Genomic DNA, 17,015 nt, shown 5'->3' with positions numbered 1-17,015 from the left:
CAGAGATATAGAGGTCCTTAAAATTTCTGTAATTACTAAAAAAGGAATAGGAATATCTGCATTATGACTTGAATTAGCATAATGTCACTGTATTAAGTAATGTAATTATGGCTTTCTTACCTTCTCTGAGGTGAATGTAGAGATTCTACAAAGGAGATAAATAAAAGTTTTAGTATAGCTTATACAACATTTTTTTGGGGGTGCCTTTGACACTTAATCTGAGCAAATAGCTATTAGCTCAAATTTACTTTTAGCACATGTTGATTGTCAGACTCAGTTTTGTGAACTTTTTTCTGTTTTTTTATATGGCTTGAACATCTCTTCTCTTGCTTTAAGCTGTGAATTGATTGCTGTTTTCCTGTTGGAGGATTCATTTAATTTCCTATTTCTAAAAACTCACTTTTGAGAATAGTTCATGCTGGCCATAACGAGATAAATTATTTTTGCAAGACTTAAAGTTTATCATGGATTTCTTTGATCTTCCTATTATAACTGTACAGATGAATTAATACATCTGTCAATAGCACCATTCAGAAAGAGTTGCATTGTCCACTTTGATGCGATCATGGAATAAATAACGGTTGAACTACAGAAATATACTGGGAAGAAATTTAGAACACTTTAAGATCCTTAATTTCAAACTTAATTTTGCATTGAATATACTCAGTTGTTTTGCTCTTGAGGAAAAAAACAAAGTTTGAGATACATGATGGTGGAATCAATTGTTGGGAAAAAAAATGTTTGTTTCTTTTTAAATAGAAAGTAGGAGTGAGTTCCTTGAGAAGTTGCAAAGAGCTCGAAGCCAAGTAAAACCATCTACCACAAGCCAGCCAATTTTATCGGCACCGGGGCCAACTAAACTTACTGTGGGAAACTGGTCACTCACCTGTTTAAAAGAAGGAGAAATTGCTATTCACAATTCCGATGGTCAGCAAGCTACAATACTGAAAGAAGATCTGCCAGGCTTTGTGTTTGAATCTAACAGAGGAACAAAGCATTCGTTTACAGCTGAAACTTCTTTGGGTAAGTACGTAGGTATGTGTTATGTGCAGGTAGGAGCAAGTGTATATGAGGTAGTTTTTCTGTTTGCTTGCCTTTCATACCTGTGAGAAATTGTGACTTTTCTAAAAATATGTTGCAGGGTCGGAATTTGTGACTGGCTGGACAGGCAAAAGAGGAAGAAAGCTGAAATCTAAACTGGAAAAGACAAAGCAAAAGGTTGGTGGGCATCTGTGAATTTTATACTTAGAATTTAATTGAGTTTGGTTTATTTTATAACATATTTATGGAGTTGTAGTTTCCTCTTAGAGGATTAAAATCTTCTCTGATTTCAACGAGACACAATTTTACGCTAAGCTTGAAGGGGAAAACTTCACTCAGAGCAAAGCATTTCTGCATGTGCTTTTATCCAGCAGTCTTAGTAAACTCTGTGCTCTTCTAGAGGAAAACAAATTTTCTGTTAAAAATGTAAGGAAATCCAATCCTCCTGACATGTATTTGTATAATTCTGTAGGTTTTTCTTTCTTATGCAAAAAGAAAAGATGTTATGATCAATACTACGGTTGTATCAGAGGCATGTGTTACTTCTATTTACTACATTCTGATCCTAATTTTAGACTGGATATCGTGACAGATAGCAGGATGGAAGTGAACAGTCTGTATTGCAAGAGTTGTGGTAGTGAAGCAATATGTGTAAACACCCTCATTTTAAACTCTCTAAAATTCTTCTTTCTCAAACTGTGGGGAAGAAAAGAGGGACTAGGAAATCAAGTATTAAGCTTTTTACAAAAACACAAAATAACAGTACATTCCATGGCCAGCTGATGACAAGGGCTCAAGCTAATCTTCAGTCTTGACCTCTCTTGCAGTTTCTAACAGTGCAGCTAATATGTTCTGTACCAAAAATCTGCAGCATGTAAGGACACTTATATCTGAGGAAATGTGACACTAATTTGAAAATTAAGATACTGTGTGAATGAGGATAGGTGGAATGATAAAAGGAAGGCAGTGCTCTTTCATACCTGAGATTGCACTATGTAGCTCCAAAGCTTGTGAAACATATTATTGTAGGACATGTGATGATAATGAAAAGGAAATATTTTTGGGGAAATTTCTTATAAGCAAAATGTTGTTTCACAAGACTTATTTTATCAAATCTGTATCTTGTATGATCCATACTTTGTAGAAAAAGTAATTCTTAGTATAAGGTCACATAAGGACTTTTTGTATGAATTTGTTTAAGGAATGTGAATAGAGCATTCAGGAACCATACAAAACTCCCTTAATCTTACCTCTAAAGAGATTACCAGATCTGTGATACAGTTCTAAAGAAACAGATTTACAGATTGAGAGTCCTGTCTTTTCTCCTACCTTTGTGCTGTAATTTAATACATGATGGTAAGCTTACTTTCTGTAAGTTTCAGTAAGATTCTGTACTTTCCCATTTATTTCTCCTGTACTTTTATCCTTTCACAACCTTTGTGTTTCATGATGTATGATAGGTTTCGGTTCTTCCGTATTTGTTTGTGTCTGTCATGGACTTCTTTAAGAAAGATGACCAAGTTTTTAGTATCTTGGCGAATAATAATAGTCTCGTTACAGTAAGGTATGACTTCTGATTATCAAAATCCATTTGCAGGTACGCACTATGGCCAGAGATTTATATGATGATCACTTTAAAGCTGTTGAAAGCATGCCTCGAGGAGTAGTTGTAACACTGAGGAACATAGCAACACAGCTAGAGTCTGCATGGGAACTTCATACAAACAGACAGGTAGGTGTACCTCCTTTAATTTATAATGTGTGACATCAGTGGAAATCATATGATAATGTTCAGACTAGTCTGTCATGATGTAAAGGAAAGTCGCAATATGTCTGTCTGAAACATGGGGGGTTTTTTAATGCATGTAATTCCTAGTTACATCCTTTTTACTGGGACATTATTTTTCAAATGAAGCAAGTGGAAAAACTGTTACTTTGTTTCACCATAATTGTCTTTTTGTCTTCCAGTGTATTGAGGGAGAAAATACTTGGAGAGATTTAATGAAGACTGCTCTGGAAAACTTAATTGTGCTGTTGAAGGATGAGAATACTATTTCTCCATATGAAATGTGCAGTAGTGGCTTAGTTCAATCATTGCTTACAGTTTTAAATAATGTGAGTTTATAGAACATAACTCTCTGAAGAAAAGCTTTCTAAAAAAAAAAAAAAAAAAAAAAAAAAACCACAAAAACCCGAAACATAGGCATGTGCCTTAATTTAAAAATTCTATTATAAATGTGGCTTTTTCCCATCTTGGTGAAAATCAGGCAGACTTGCTCCAGTTAGTGGTCTACCCGTTGAATATATGCTATCACAATAGATGACTTTAGCTCAAATAAGCCATTAAAAAAATCTTTAAATCAACAATGGTCAGTTCTAGTGGCTGATATCATTTAGCTTTTCACGTACAGGTTTTAAATAGGGAATTCAGTGAGACTAAACAGATATTATTGCCAGTATAAAGAATGAACATATTGCTTTGTATTAGAAGTAATGTATATTGTTGGTTTTTTTTTTTTTTTTCTCTTAGAATGTCGATTTAGATGTGAAACAAGACTGTAGTCAACTGGTAGAGAGAATAAATGTTTTCAAAACAGCATTCAGTGAAAATGAAGACGATGAAAGGTAAAAACAAAACCAAACCAAAAAAAACTTTGCATCTGTGAAGCAGTATGGTATGTTTAAAATAATTTAAAGACAAAGGAACTGTTCTTTCCATTTTAATTTGTCTTTCTCTGGAACAGAAAATTGTTCTTAAAAGACAACATCTGCCATTGAAGTAGCAATTGAAAATTTTACTGAATTACTTCTATCTGTAAGAGTCAACTATACTGAATGTACATCTGTTGACAAATATAAAGGTGACTTTTGTTCCTCACTGTGCAGATTAATATTTTTCTTACTGTGCTGTGACCATGTCACTAGAACAGGTGATATAATTAGAAATAGTATGCCGAGATATTTGTTACAGCTGGGTACTATTCTCTGAGATACTGTAGAATTTTTTTTCTCTTTGTTGTGTGGTAACATGGTAGCTGTTCACTTTCACAGTCGTCCGGCAGTTGCATTAATACGGAAATTGATAGCAGTGTTAGAATCTATCGAACGTCTACCTCTCCATTTGTATGATACACCAGGATCTACATATAATCTTCAGGTAAATGTACAGTGATAACAATATATCATACTGAGTGATACACAACCGAATGTTGTATGTGAATGTCAGGAAAAGTTACACGCATTACGTCTGTATGAAACATATTCTTGTAAAGGTGGATAGAATTAGGTAAAGAACAACAAACTTTTTGGCATTTATTTCCTCTTAACACTTAACCTAAATGTTTGGGTGTTCCTCTATTGGAAAAGTTACACGCATTACGTCTGTATGAAACATATTCTTGTAAAGGTGGATAGAATTAGGTAAAGAACAACAAACTTTTTGGCATTTATTTCCTCTTAACACTTAACCTAAATGTTTGGGTGTTCCTCTACTGGAAAAGTTACACACATTACGTCTGTATGAAACATATTCTTGTAAAGGTGGATAGAATTAGGTAAAGAACAACAAACTTTTTGGCATTTATTTCCTCTTAACACTTAACCCAAATGTTTGGGTGTTCCTCTACTGTCACTTTTACACTGTGAAGTGAAAGTAAATTTTGATTGAAGAGATAATGTGTTTGTTCTTTCTTTTGTCTTCAAGTATTGTTCTCTTTATATGGGAATAGGCCCCCTAGTAAGTATGCTTACTTACTTGAATGAGCATTTTGTGGAAGGCAATTATAAGACGACTAGAGATGGGCTATAATGGTTAAAAGGGTCCCTTCTAGGGCTGTGTGCTCATTTGGTAATACAAGACACCTACAAGATCAGCAGCTTCTTATAAAGGAAAGCTGCAATTTGCCTAAAAATATTACTTGTTTTTGTCCAGTTTGTGTGGAGTCTTAATTTTTTCTATTTGAAAGCACTCTTCAGGATTTTGCAAGATGGCAGTGAAGTGTGAATATTTCTGTTTTGACATTAAATTATTAGAAAATAGTTGCAGAAAGTTGTAAAAACACTGCTGCTATTGAATATTTTGAAAAAGCATTTTCAGTTTTTGTATTATTGTAGTTGCTAGTCTGCAAGATTTGGAAATAAAAGCTATGAAAACACATGAGAAGTGAGAAAACATTAGCTTGAATGTGTAATTGACTTATACATTGACTGTCATATTAAAAAATTGTTTGGTTAATTGAAAAAATGGAGTACTAGGGAATTACTTTTTAAAACATTACATTAGAATATAGTTGCTTAAGTTGCACAATAAAAATACTTGATACACCACTAAAACTGTTGTAGTCAAATATATTGCTTTTCTTAAAATTATAAAACGTAAACAGAAAAGCCTATATTAATGTTTAGCTACTCTTTCAGATATTAACAAGGCGCTTGAGGTTTCGTTTGGAACGTGCCTCAGGGGAGACATCTTTAATAGACCGAACTGGTAGAATGCTAAAGATGGAGCCGTTGGCAACAGTTGAATCTCTAGAACAGTATCTCCTGAAAATGGTGAGCAACATACCACACACAGAGTTCACAAGGAATGGTTGCATTCTGCATGTCTAATATTTGATTTCTTTTCATTCCTATGTAGGTAGCAAAGCAGTGGTACGACTTTGATAGGGCTTCATTTGTTTTTGTACGAAAGCTACGTGAAGGCCAAACATTTGTGTTCAGGCATCAACATGATTTTGATGAAAATGGAATTATTTACTGGATTGGGACAAATGCAAAGTGAGTTTCTTCAAAGCTAAATATTTTGAAGTCAGACACAATAAACTGTGATCCGTGGGGTGGGGAGAGAGAATTCATGATGAAATGATATCTGTTATAATTTTTTTAGGAGTGGGAGGTATCTTTGCTTTTACTGTTGATCAATATAATTACATTTCTTTTTGCTCTACTTAAATAATAGAAAAATACGAATCTCTGTTGTGTTGAGAATTTGTTTGTATGCTTACCTAAGAAATGAAGGGGTGGGGAAGTTTGGGTCTTTGTTTTTGTTTGCTGTGGTTTTGTTTGGCTTGGGTTTGGGTTTTTTTTTGTTTTTGGTGGAGTTTTTTTGTTTGTTTGTGTTGGGTTGTTTTTGCCTTTTTTTTTTTAACCACTGTAGTAAAGTGATGTTTGGAACATCTCTAAAGTTATCTAATTATCTAAAGTTATATTAATCATTTTGGTTTGTAATAAACTCAGCTGTAACATACAATTTACAGTAGATGTCAAATGTTACTGATACTTGTTTTTAATGTAAGTAATAATTGAACAGTACATTTCTCTTTTTAATATAGAACTGCATATGAGTGGGTAAATCCAGCAGCCTATGGGTTAGTAGTGGTTACATCCTCAGAAGGAAGAAATCTGCCTTATGGCCGTTTAGAAGACATCCTAAGCCGTGACAGTTCAGCTCTCAATTGTCATACTAATGATGATAAGAATGCTTGGTTTGCCATAGATCTTGGCCTTTGGGTTATACCATCAGCTTACACATTACGCCATGCTCGAGGTTATGGACGATCTGCTCTCAGAAATTGGGTTTTCCAGGTATCTAAGGATGGACAGAACTGGACTACTTTGTATACTCATGTTGATGACTGTAGTCTCAACGAACCAGGGTATGTTAGTGTATTTTACCACTTTTTATAAAAAACTGAGCTCAGTTAAAAACGTACTTGGCTGTAGACTAATTTAATGTGTGCTGTAGGTGTAATAACGTAACTATATAAAGAAATGGTAGGTGATCTAAACTATCAAGGATGGGCTGGAAAATAAGTGATTCATAAGTTCTCTGTATGGTTCACATAATGGCATTTGTGCTTTTCCATCATTGCAAATTTTGCGTTTGATATTTTTAGAAAATAGTATCACCAGCACTCATCCAGAGTTTGTCCCCAATTTTAATAGGTTTCATGTATCTTGTGTTCTTGGCAGTTTTCAGATTTTATCCATACATGATCAGCATTATGGTTTTGTTTGCTTTGGTACTAAGGTTTTTTGGTTTTGCCTTTTTTTTTTCTTTTTTTTTGGTCCCGCACCCACACCCCCTTTCTAATAAATTTAAAGGTCTACAGCAACATGGCCTTTAGATCCTCCAAAAGATGAGAAACAAGGTTGGAGACATGTTAGAATAAAACAGATGGGAAAGAATGCCAGTGGGCAAACACACTACCTCTCCCTGTCTGGATTTGAACTTTATGGCACTGTGAATGGAGTATGTGAAGATCAGCTGGGTAAGAAAAAGAATGTGTACATCCAATGTGAACATACAATATAAAAATCAGTGTGAAAAAGCAGGTTAACTTCTGCATTGGAACTTGCTTAGAAACTTAAGCTCAAAATTATTCCCCATTCAATACTTTTAAGTCTTTTCATTTCAATTTACTTTTCTTGTAGGAAAAGCTGCTAAAGAAGCTGAAGCAAATCTGCGAAGGCAGCGACGTTTGGTCCGTTCTCAGGTGTTGAAATATATGGTTCCAGGAGCTCGTGTAATCAGAGGAATTGATTGGAAATGGAGAGATCAGGATGGAAGCCCACAGGGTGAAGGCACTGTTACAGGAGAATTGCATAACGGTGAGCACAAATTTGTAAATGTCTGTAGCATGATTAGTTCATGTGGAATGGGTAGCATTAAAGTATTTCCTTTGTAATGTCTTGAAGAAGTGGATAAAATTTTAAATATTTTGGGGAGAAGGAACTCAAATACCACAACTGTTGTGGTCCATTTGTGCAATTCCATTTTAATGCATGAAAAAAATTCTTGCTGTAAATGAAACTTTTCTAGAGCTTTGCTTAATTAAAATACCAAATTGTTATTTAGGCATCTGTTACAAAGAAGAAAAAGTATATGAAGGTGATTGATTCAAACAGATTAATTAAGCTTTGGGCCTGCAAAATCTATAATTACCTTCTTCATTTCTTCTAGCTTAGCATTTGCAATATTTTTCTTGACTTCTGTTGTATCCTGTACCTTTTCTACCTTGCTAGCTTCATTGGGATCAAGCTGTTATTTTTTTTAATTAAGAGCATGAAAAGTAATTAACTGATGGAGCAAAATAAAAACCTGCAACAACCAGGGAAGTCAGGAAGCTAAGATATTGAGGAGGTGATGATCTTGTCAGCTGAACGTGCTTTCCACCTTTTTCCCCTCTCTCCCCCTGTTTTGGGGTATATAAAACTTGCCTTGTTTCTGAAGCATCTTCAGCCACTCTTAGGCTCATTCTTAGCCAGATGTTAAAATTTCTTCTAGTTTGAGTTGTCAGCTCTCAAACATGGAGAAATGTCCAAAGTACAATGTCTTAAAATGTTTTGAAACTTTCAGTCTTTTTTTAAGCCATTCAGTATAGCTTGTAGGGAATTCTTCCGTCATCTGTATATTGTTTTTATCAGATGCAACAGTATCCATAGCTACATTCTCACTTTGAAGACTTTAGGTATTATTGGTGAGTAGAATTCTACTAAATTAGAGTTTTTGTTCCTATGTTCCAGTAAAACTTTCCCATTTAAGCATAGGTGAAATTAAGGTTCATTTATGAAATGGTGATACCAAACAATGTGAAACGTGTATCAGCAGACTCTTATTCCTGCCACAGTTGTCTTTCAAACAGAGTTTTGAAAATAGTATCCCATTGACTTTTTTGTCATTATTGACCAGTTTAGACAAATCTTGAGCTGTTTTAGACCTGTAATGATGGAACAATAAGACTCCAAGTACATAATGTGTATTAAAAAATTGTGCATATTTAAAACTGTTTGTAATTAATATTTTAGGAGAAGGAACTATACAAAACAAGAACAGTTATTTAATTATGTTTTTACAAAATAGCCTGTTCAGATATTCATAAAGGGGAAAAATGATACTGTCTAACTACAGTATGGAACTTCTTTTTTTAATATGATAAGAAAGGCAAATAAACTGTAGAAAGGAAAAAAAATCAGACTTGCTTCACAACTTTACCATTAAGCGGTTTAGTGACATGAAGCTACTCAGATATAGCTCTTGAAGATGGAATAAAATTGTACAAGAATAATGGGATCTAAACCTCCTCATGTGGGATGAGATGTCTACTTATCATATCTGAAAACTTTATCCGTTTTAAAATACTCTTCCTCCAGAGTGATATTTCTAAATAGAAAATTGCCTGTGATCTTCTCTTTTGGTCTAGAAGTGATGACTTTTGGATAGTTATAAGGTAAAAGTGCACCTGACAGTACTAAAAAGAGTATTTTACTTCAAATCAGCTCTCTTCTATTTTATTAAAGAAAAATGTGTGTACATCTGGACCTGACATCTTGTTTTGAATTTCTGTCTGAGGTTACAGAAGATGACTGAGCTTTAGAGATTTTATTTTTAAAGAAAATATGTATCAATTAAAACAGTGATACGAAGTTTTGTTACGGTTAACATACAATAAGAAATACCAGAAGGAAGTTTTTTAGGTGAGACTGAGATTGTGGTACATACTCAGACAAGCAAAAATAAATTGTTTTGCCCCCATTTCTGTTCTAGTTAGCTAAATTTTGCATGTTACCCTCATTATTGCAGATTTATTGCATTTAATTCTTCAAAAAATACCAGTACTCTAAATAATCATTTAATAAAGGAATTGAAGAGTAGCATCTCTTTTCAGTGTTGTTTTGGTCCCAGTATAAAGTTTCATTCTATGAAATGTATTCTTTTTGCAACCCTGAACTCTTACTTGAAGTAGTCCTTACCTGACTGCCGTAGGACTTTTCCTATGACTAAGAAATGTTTGAGTCTTTGTAAATTATTGAACTAAAAAGCTGAGTATCAGTAAATTAATTCTTTCACTTTATAGAGCAAGAATAAGAAATCCCAAACTAATCAGTTTCATAAAATGTCTTCTGTCAGGTAAATATGCTTATCGACAAGCATCCAACAAAGAAAAACATTATAGAATATCCTTGCAAGAATTATAATTCCTTGACAGATATTAATAAAGTTATGATGATACATTTTAATATACATTTCTGTTATTAGAGAACCTAATAATAACATTTTGAGAGATCTAGTAGGTCAGGTTCCTTCCTGAAGGAAATTTTACTTTTGGCTGGATTCTGGGACCCTGAAGATAGAGGCTGATCATCGTTGCTGCCTCAATGTTAACAATATTTTAAAATACCAAGTCATTTAGATTTAAACACTTCCTTTTTAATTGGCATTAAGGGTTATTTAGTGACTTTATTAATTCAGACATGCAACCTTTATGAGAAGCTGATCCCACATTGTGGAGCTACTGTCTGACACGCTCCTGTCTGCTTTCTGCTGGATCTCACAAACTCCTGTCCCTTTCCAGGCTGGATTGATGTCACCTGGGATGCTGGTGGCTCTAACTCTTACCGTATGGGCGCAGAAGGAAAGTTTGACCTCAAGCTTGCACCAGGGTACGACCCTGATTCAGCGGCATCACCCAAACCTGTTTCATCCACTGTTTCAGGCACAACGCAGTCATGGAGCAGCTTGGTGAAAAACAACTGTCCAGACAAGACGACTGCTGCTGCAGGCTCCTCAAGTAGAAAAGGAAGCAGCAGTTCTGTGTGTAGCGTGGCCAGTAGCAGCGACATCAGCTTGGGTTCGACCAAAATGGAGCGGAGATCAGAAAGTGTAATGGAGCAAAATATAGTTTCAGGCACTGACGTCCATGAACCAATTGTTGTTCTGTCTTCCGCTGATAGTGTGCCTCAGGCCGAAGTAGGGTCATCTTCCAGTGCAAGCACCAGCACCTTAACAGCGGACATGGGAAACGAAAATGCAGAGAGGAAGTTAGGTCCTGATAACTCAATACGTACTCCTGGGGAGTCCAGTGCTATCTCCATGGGAATTGTTAGTGTAAGCTCTCCTGATGTGAGTTCAGTCTCCGAACTGACTAATAAAGAAGCAGCTTCCCAACGACCTCTAAGCTCTTCAGCAAGTAACAGACTCTCAGTCAGTTCTTTGTTGGCTGCTGGGGCACCAATGAGCTCCAGCGCAAGTGTTCCTAACTTATCCTCTCGAGAAACTTCCAGCCTGGAGTCCTTTGTACGAAGAGTGGCAAACATAGCACGTACCAATGCCACAAACAACATGAATTTAAGCCGAAGTAGCAGTGATAACAATACTAATACTTTGGGAAGAAATGTCATGAGTACTGCAAGTAAGTAAGCTATGTTTATTTATAGTTGAAGCTTTTGTTGTTTCTTTGGCTTTCATTAGACTTAAAGAAGTTTGGATTCTGTTGGCCTAATAGAGAAATGAACTTAGAGCAGCCTCGACCTTGTGTGTACCTGTAGAACTCATGAAGAGCTCACAGAGTTCATGTCAGCTGGAAAGTGTTACGTTGCCCTGTGGTGTCAGATTACACTGTGGTACCCATCAAATAGAAAATAATTTGAATTTGTCTATTACATGCATAGGAAGAGAGAGAGTATGGTTTAGAAAGACTGGAAGCCTGGCAACAGTAACTAATGTGGGATACTCTTGCTTTCTGATCTGTGTAGATTTTGCATACTCACCTTGTATCTGCCTATTTCTGTTATTTTTCCATTTTCCTCAGGAAAGGCAGTTTGTGCATATTGTGAAGTCTCTGAGCTTAGGAACTAAGAACACAGTAGAAAGAAAAAAGCAAACTGCAGCATGATGAAATTGTGGTAGATTCCTGCATTCTATCAGGCTGAATAACTGAATGAACTCTAATACTGTGTATATTTTCTAAAGATGGTATGGTCATTAAGGCTTAGATTTGGCAAACTGTTCAGGCATATTAAGTGTCAGGAAATTTGTAGTTAATGATTTAAATGGGATTATGTACACGCTTTAACATTTGCAAGTTCTCAGATTATGCGTAGGGTCAAGGTATTAGCAGGTAAGTTGTAAACCTGCTTGTTGTGAGTGAGTTCGCTCTTCTGAATTTTCAGCATGCTCCCATCAGAGTTGTTACTCAACCAGCCTTGTTAGGTATTTTGTTCAGTAATGGTGATAGTATTTTAACTGGAGAGCTCCATTTCATGAGTTAGGCAAGCTAGAAAAAGTAAGATTACCCAAACCAGAAAGAAGCACTCAGTTTCTTGTTAAGCTTTCATGCTTTTCTAGAACTTGTGTGCTTCCTTATTTAAAAATGTGGTGTTTGCTTTTAGCATTTCTAAACTTTTTTTCCTTTGAGTGAGTGTTTTTCTTTTTTGTTGGGGAGACTTTTTAATGTATTCTTACATTCCTGTTGTGATACCATGGGGGAAATGTTTGCAGCCTGCATTAAAAATGTGAATAAGATACTCAAGGGAAGATTTCCAGTAGTTGATCCCCTTTTAGGCAGATAGTCAGTGCCTCTGGTTCTGAAGTAGTTTTGTGCTGCGGGGAGAGAGAATGTTTGAAAAACACAGTAAGGTATTTCAACAGCATGTTTAACAGATTTCATTAATGTTTGATATCATACAGTGCTAAAGTTGGAAATAAAAATGTGGCAAATTAAAAATTGGATTTAATATTAAAATGTATTCATACTTTAAAATTATCCCTCATGTAGGAATTACTTTGTTTTATACATTTTATACAAATAGAAACTGTAAATGGGAACTTGTGCCCCAAAAAGAGATCAGAGACTAAATCTTAGCAATCTCACCGAAGTTATATTAGAGCATTGTAAAAAATCTTGGACTTTTTTTTTTCCTTTTCTTTTTTTTTTCCCGCCTTTGGCCTGTCCACATTCAAAAAAACAACCAACCAACAAAAAAACCACCACCCCCACCCTACCCCCCCACTTAAGAAGTCAAGTCTGAAATCATGATTAGTGATTTAAGTCTCTTTTGGATTTGTTGTAGTGGTTGCATTTAAAAACATCAGTATTTGCCAGGAGTTAAGTGGTGTCTAGGGTAGCCAGTTTCAATTTGTTCTTGAATTCAGAGCAAATGAAATGCTGACGCTTAATGGCTTTTTCTGTTTATTATAACAGCAAAGAATTTACTGTTATTAATTAGAAGTGAGTGGAAGATATGAATACTGAACACTTTATTTTCAAGTTATTAACAAAAGAAAAGCCCTTTGGATTGGAAAATTTCTGTGCTTTCACAGAGATGAGCATAGGCTTATTAACAACTCTAAACTTAAATTTGACTCTCTTCCTCCCCACGCATAGAAATAATTTCAAGTGCTATCCCTGCTTGGGTCACCTTTGCTGATTTTTTTGATTGCATTTTTATATTTTTATTTACCAACTGTTACTTATGTTCCTAAGGAAAAAAAAAAAAAAAAGAAAGGACTATCTGACAAACACCACAAATAGAAAGTATAACATTTATTTTTCTCAGAAAGCTACCAAATGCACTTAGGGGAAGAATCTTTGTTGTATTGTATCCTTCTTCAAGGGTAGTTACCTTTGCAAACCTCGATAATAATAGCCTGAAATTCAGAATTTAGATTAATTTTTTTTTAAGAAAGCAGTGTCTCAGTTTACGTAAGCTGCAATAATGAAAATGTTTACTTTAAAACTGCAAAACTTGCATTTGATAAATTTTAGAAAAGGTAGATAGAAAAACATATGGTTTAAATTTAAGTATCGGTGACCCCTCAAATTTGCACGTGCAAACATGTGATTAACCTCTTGTGTTTGAAGATAAGCATGTGAGAAAATGTTCTTGAAGACTGGGATGTAGATGTGTAGTTGCACATAGGTATAACTTATACTCAGTTATGTACACTACCTGAAATTCTTTCTGTTGAGTTTACAGTGAATTCAGTCTTGTTTCAGTTGTTAACTAAAATGCATTTACTGTGTTTTATTTGAATGTGCATTACGGTGACTTCTTAGTTGTTGCTTGCTTATTCTGAAAATTATTTATATAAATCATCCAACATAAGTAAGGTATTCAGTCACATGTTTCGCAGTACTGCCAAGTCAGGCTTGTTGCCCATCATGAACATATGTGCTAATAGTTATGTGAAAGATAACAAGTCAGAGCTGCTTTAAGAACTTCAGAAAAATGCACAAAAATCACAAGTTTCACATTTGTCTTATGTTCTGTTCTCAATTCATTTATGTATCGTTAAACTGTTTTCCCTGTATAATTTTAATTATATTGCTGTTTAGTGGTTAAATTATTACCTTTTAGGCTTAAAGACAGACACAGTATTGGAATAACAGATTTTGGAAATACTTTTCCTATGTTGAAAATGAAATGAAGTAATTTCAGATTTACAGTGGGATTTGGGGATTTATTTAATAAAATTATTTGTTTTAAATGTATGCAAGGGAATATGCTCAGAAGTGAGCATCTGCATTGTAGGGTGCACTTTTGCACTGGGAAATCCTTCCCCTTTAGTCTGTTATTGTTTATTGTAAAATAACACATTACATCTGATAAGTTTTCAACCCCAAATATATTTTTCAACACAGGGCTCATGCATGTAAATTGTACTCTTCAAGTCATCAAATCATTTATTTTATCTTACCATATCTTTATCTATAGCTTCTCCTCTTATGGGTGCCCAAAGTTTTCCTAATCTGACTACAACTGGTACCACATCAACAGTGACCATGTCTACATCCAGTGTTACTAGCAGCAGCAATGTAGCTACAGCAACTACAGTTTTATCTGTTGGTCAGTCGCTTAGTAATACTCTAACTACTAGCCTAACATCAACATCTAGTGAGAGCGATACAGGTCAGGAGGCAGAATATTCTTTATATGGTAAGTTTCATTTTTAAATGAACATAAGCAGACTTCCCATTAATGATTTTTCCTTTTCTCCCATTGTTATGATTTTTCTCATGTAGTAGTTTATTTACTGAAAAGTGTTTTGAAAGTTGAGCTGTTCTGTAAGGCAGTAAGTAAAATAATGTTAACATAGTAGTATTTCCTTATGTTTTCAGATCTTTATTTTCAGCAGTTTCTATTCCACATTATTATTATTTATGGTATAGTTTATTTAGGCACTTAATCTTTTCCTTAATCAAATGAGTTTAGTATCTAAGTAGTTTGCATATGAACCTCTAATTAAAATCAAAATGTTATTTCTCATTGTGTTGTATAGGCATGCTACATGCTCAGTGTGAGTTACCTTGTATTACTCAGTGATTGAAAAGCATCTGCCATTATGCACATTATACACTTACAATAGTATATGGGGTTCCAGGTATCTCAATACCATAATAGTAATTGCAAAAAAATCGGAAAGAACACAGAAATGAAAATGACATGGAGAATGGAATTATATGATTTGAGGAGCAAAATCCAGAGTTACATGGGCACTATATACTAGAAACAGACATTAGGACAGAAGTTATTTGCAGGATATGAATACTGTGAAAGAAGGTTGTAGTTAATTAGTTTGATAATATCTAGGAATTAAGTTGATGAAATGAAGTCGAGAAAAACCTGGGCTAGATATGAGAAAATACTTCCTAATGTAAAGTTTATTGGATTGTGAGATGTTCTTGAAAGAAAAGATACTTGATTTGTTTAAAATTTGATTGGATTAAGATTGTGTTCTATTTTGCCTCTCCTATAGCCTATTGAAATTGCTTTAAAAATATGTGTTAATTTCAATGGATATTGGAATTGAGCTTCTTGGAGGCAGTTGATTAAGATATCTGCGTATGCCATCTCCCTTTATTCTTTTAATTTTTGAGTCTCATTTGATATTTTGTTTGGGTGACAAGTCTTAAAATATGTCATAAAGAACTGGGCAAATAGAGTTACCTTAAAGTTTCTGTTGGGGTGTTGACAACAATTCAGAGGGTGTTTGGGTGGTATACATAGTTTATATGTGTATAGAAAAATGTAGAAGTTCAAAGATTCATCCCAGTTCGCCTTGGATTGCTGTGAACTTCTTTTCTGGTTTTGGGGGGTTGGTTTTTAAGTCTTACTACTAGGTGGGTGAAATTGAACTTTCTATCTGTCTTCAGCTTCTTGTTACAGAAATTAATTAGCAATTGAATCTTTAAAAATATTACTCTTAACTGTTTATTTTAAATGTCCTTTACATTGTAATTTGAGGTCTAAGCCACACATTGTTAGTGCAAATTACATCACTAACGTGTTTTTAAAATTAATTAGACATAGAATCTGACAGTATACATTTGTGTACCATTTTTTGGTGATCTTTTGTAATTTAAAATAAGTGTAATTATAAAATGTTTGATATAAGCAAATGAGAAACTGATCACTCTTGCTGATCACTCTTAATTATATAAATGTTAAGTGCTTCTTTTGTTAGTTATGCTATTGACTAGACCCCTGGACTTTTTGTCAGGTGCGTGCTTTTATTACAGCTTTTAATCTTATTATGCCATAAGCAATGTTTTAATTTTCTCTTGTTTGTTGTCTTTTCACTTTTCCCAATGCTTCTATTCTTTAATTTTCAAAATTTTGCTTTAAAATTTATTCTTGTCTTTTGTTCTCTATGTAAATATATATATATGTCTTATAGATTTTCTTGATAGCTGCCGAGCTAGTACTCTGTTGGCAGAGTTAGATGATGATGAGGATCTACCTGAACCAGATGAAGAAGATGATGAAAATGAAGATGATAACCAAGAAGATCAAGACTATGAGGAAGTTATGGTACGGTATATTTAGAATAGATGATGTCTTAATTGACTAACAGATGCATTAAAAATTCATATAATTTTTTGCAGTATGGGGTCCTAGCTATAATCTTTCCATTAATTAAATGTATTTAGATTTAGGACTACTAGTTTGGAGTACCTATCCATTAAGACTCTAAATGAAATGCCAAAGTTAAAATCATATTATACTTGTTCAGGGGCTGCAAACTGAGTACTACTTTACGAAGATAGGTCATTGTCCCTTTTCTGCAGTCTTGCATATACTTTGAGTATTGCTGTTTCTCATGAAGAAAGCTGTTTTCTCATGCATTCAAATGGGTGTGATAAAATTGCAAGACCTGACTACGTAGGACAGCGAACAGGGCAGTCCCCTTTCTG

At 34.5% G+C, this 17,015-nt stretch overlaps 1 protein-coding gene across 11 annotated transcripts in view; it reads left to right on the top strand.

Moving 5' to 3' along the window:
• HECTD1 (HECT domain E3 ubiquitin protein ligase 1) overlaps positions 1-17,015 on the top strand; it is a 65,066-nt gene that overhangs the window by 32,325 nt on the left and 15,726 nt on the right. For 3 of the 11 annotated variants that reach the window (XM_075503075.1, XM_075503069.1, XM_075503068.1), the window contains exons 14-27: positions 760-1,035; positions 1,142-1,218; positions 2,639-2,773; positions 3,010-3,156; positions 3,572-3,666; positions 4,093-4,198; positions 5,458-5,592; positions 5,678-5,817; positions 6,372-6,695; positions 7,144-7,310; positions 7,474-7,650; positions 10,395-11,231; positions 14,536-14,757; positions 16,499-16,632. In XM_075503075.1, coding sequence (XP_075359190.1) covers positions 760-1,035; positions 1,142-1,218; positions 2,639-2,773; positions 3,010-3,156; positions 3,572-3,666; positions 4,093-4,198; positions 5,458-5,592; positions 5,678-5,817; positions 6,372-6,695; positions 7,144-7,310; positions 7,474-7,650; positions 10,395-11,231; positions 14,536-14,757; positions 16,499-16,632 — 2,972 coding nt within the window. The remainder of the gene's footprint in view (positions 1-759; positions 1,036-1,141; positions 1,219-2,638; positions 2,774-3,009; positions 3,157-3,571; positions 3,667-4,092; positions 4,199-5,457; positions 5,593-5,677; positions 5,818-6,371; positions 6,696-7,143; positions 7,311-7,473; positions 7,651-10,394; positions 11,232-14,535; positions 14,758-16,498; positions 16,633-17,015) is intronic. The other 8 variants (XM_075503079.1, XM_075503074.1, XM_075503073.1 and 5 more) reach the window with 4 other exon arrangements.

This window comes from Mycteria americana, chromosome 5, assembly GCF_035582795.1.
Source record: "Mycteria americana isolate JAX WOST 10 ecotype Jacksonville Zoo and Gardens chromosome 5, USCA_MyAme_1.0, whole genome shotgun sequence".
Taxonomy (NCBI): domain Eukaryota; kingdom Metazoa; phylum Chordata; class Aves; order Ciconiiformes; family Ciconiidae; genus Mycteria; species Mycteria americana.
Note: the sequence above shows the minus strand (reverse complement) of the source record. Positions and strands in the feature narration are given on the sequence as shown.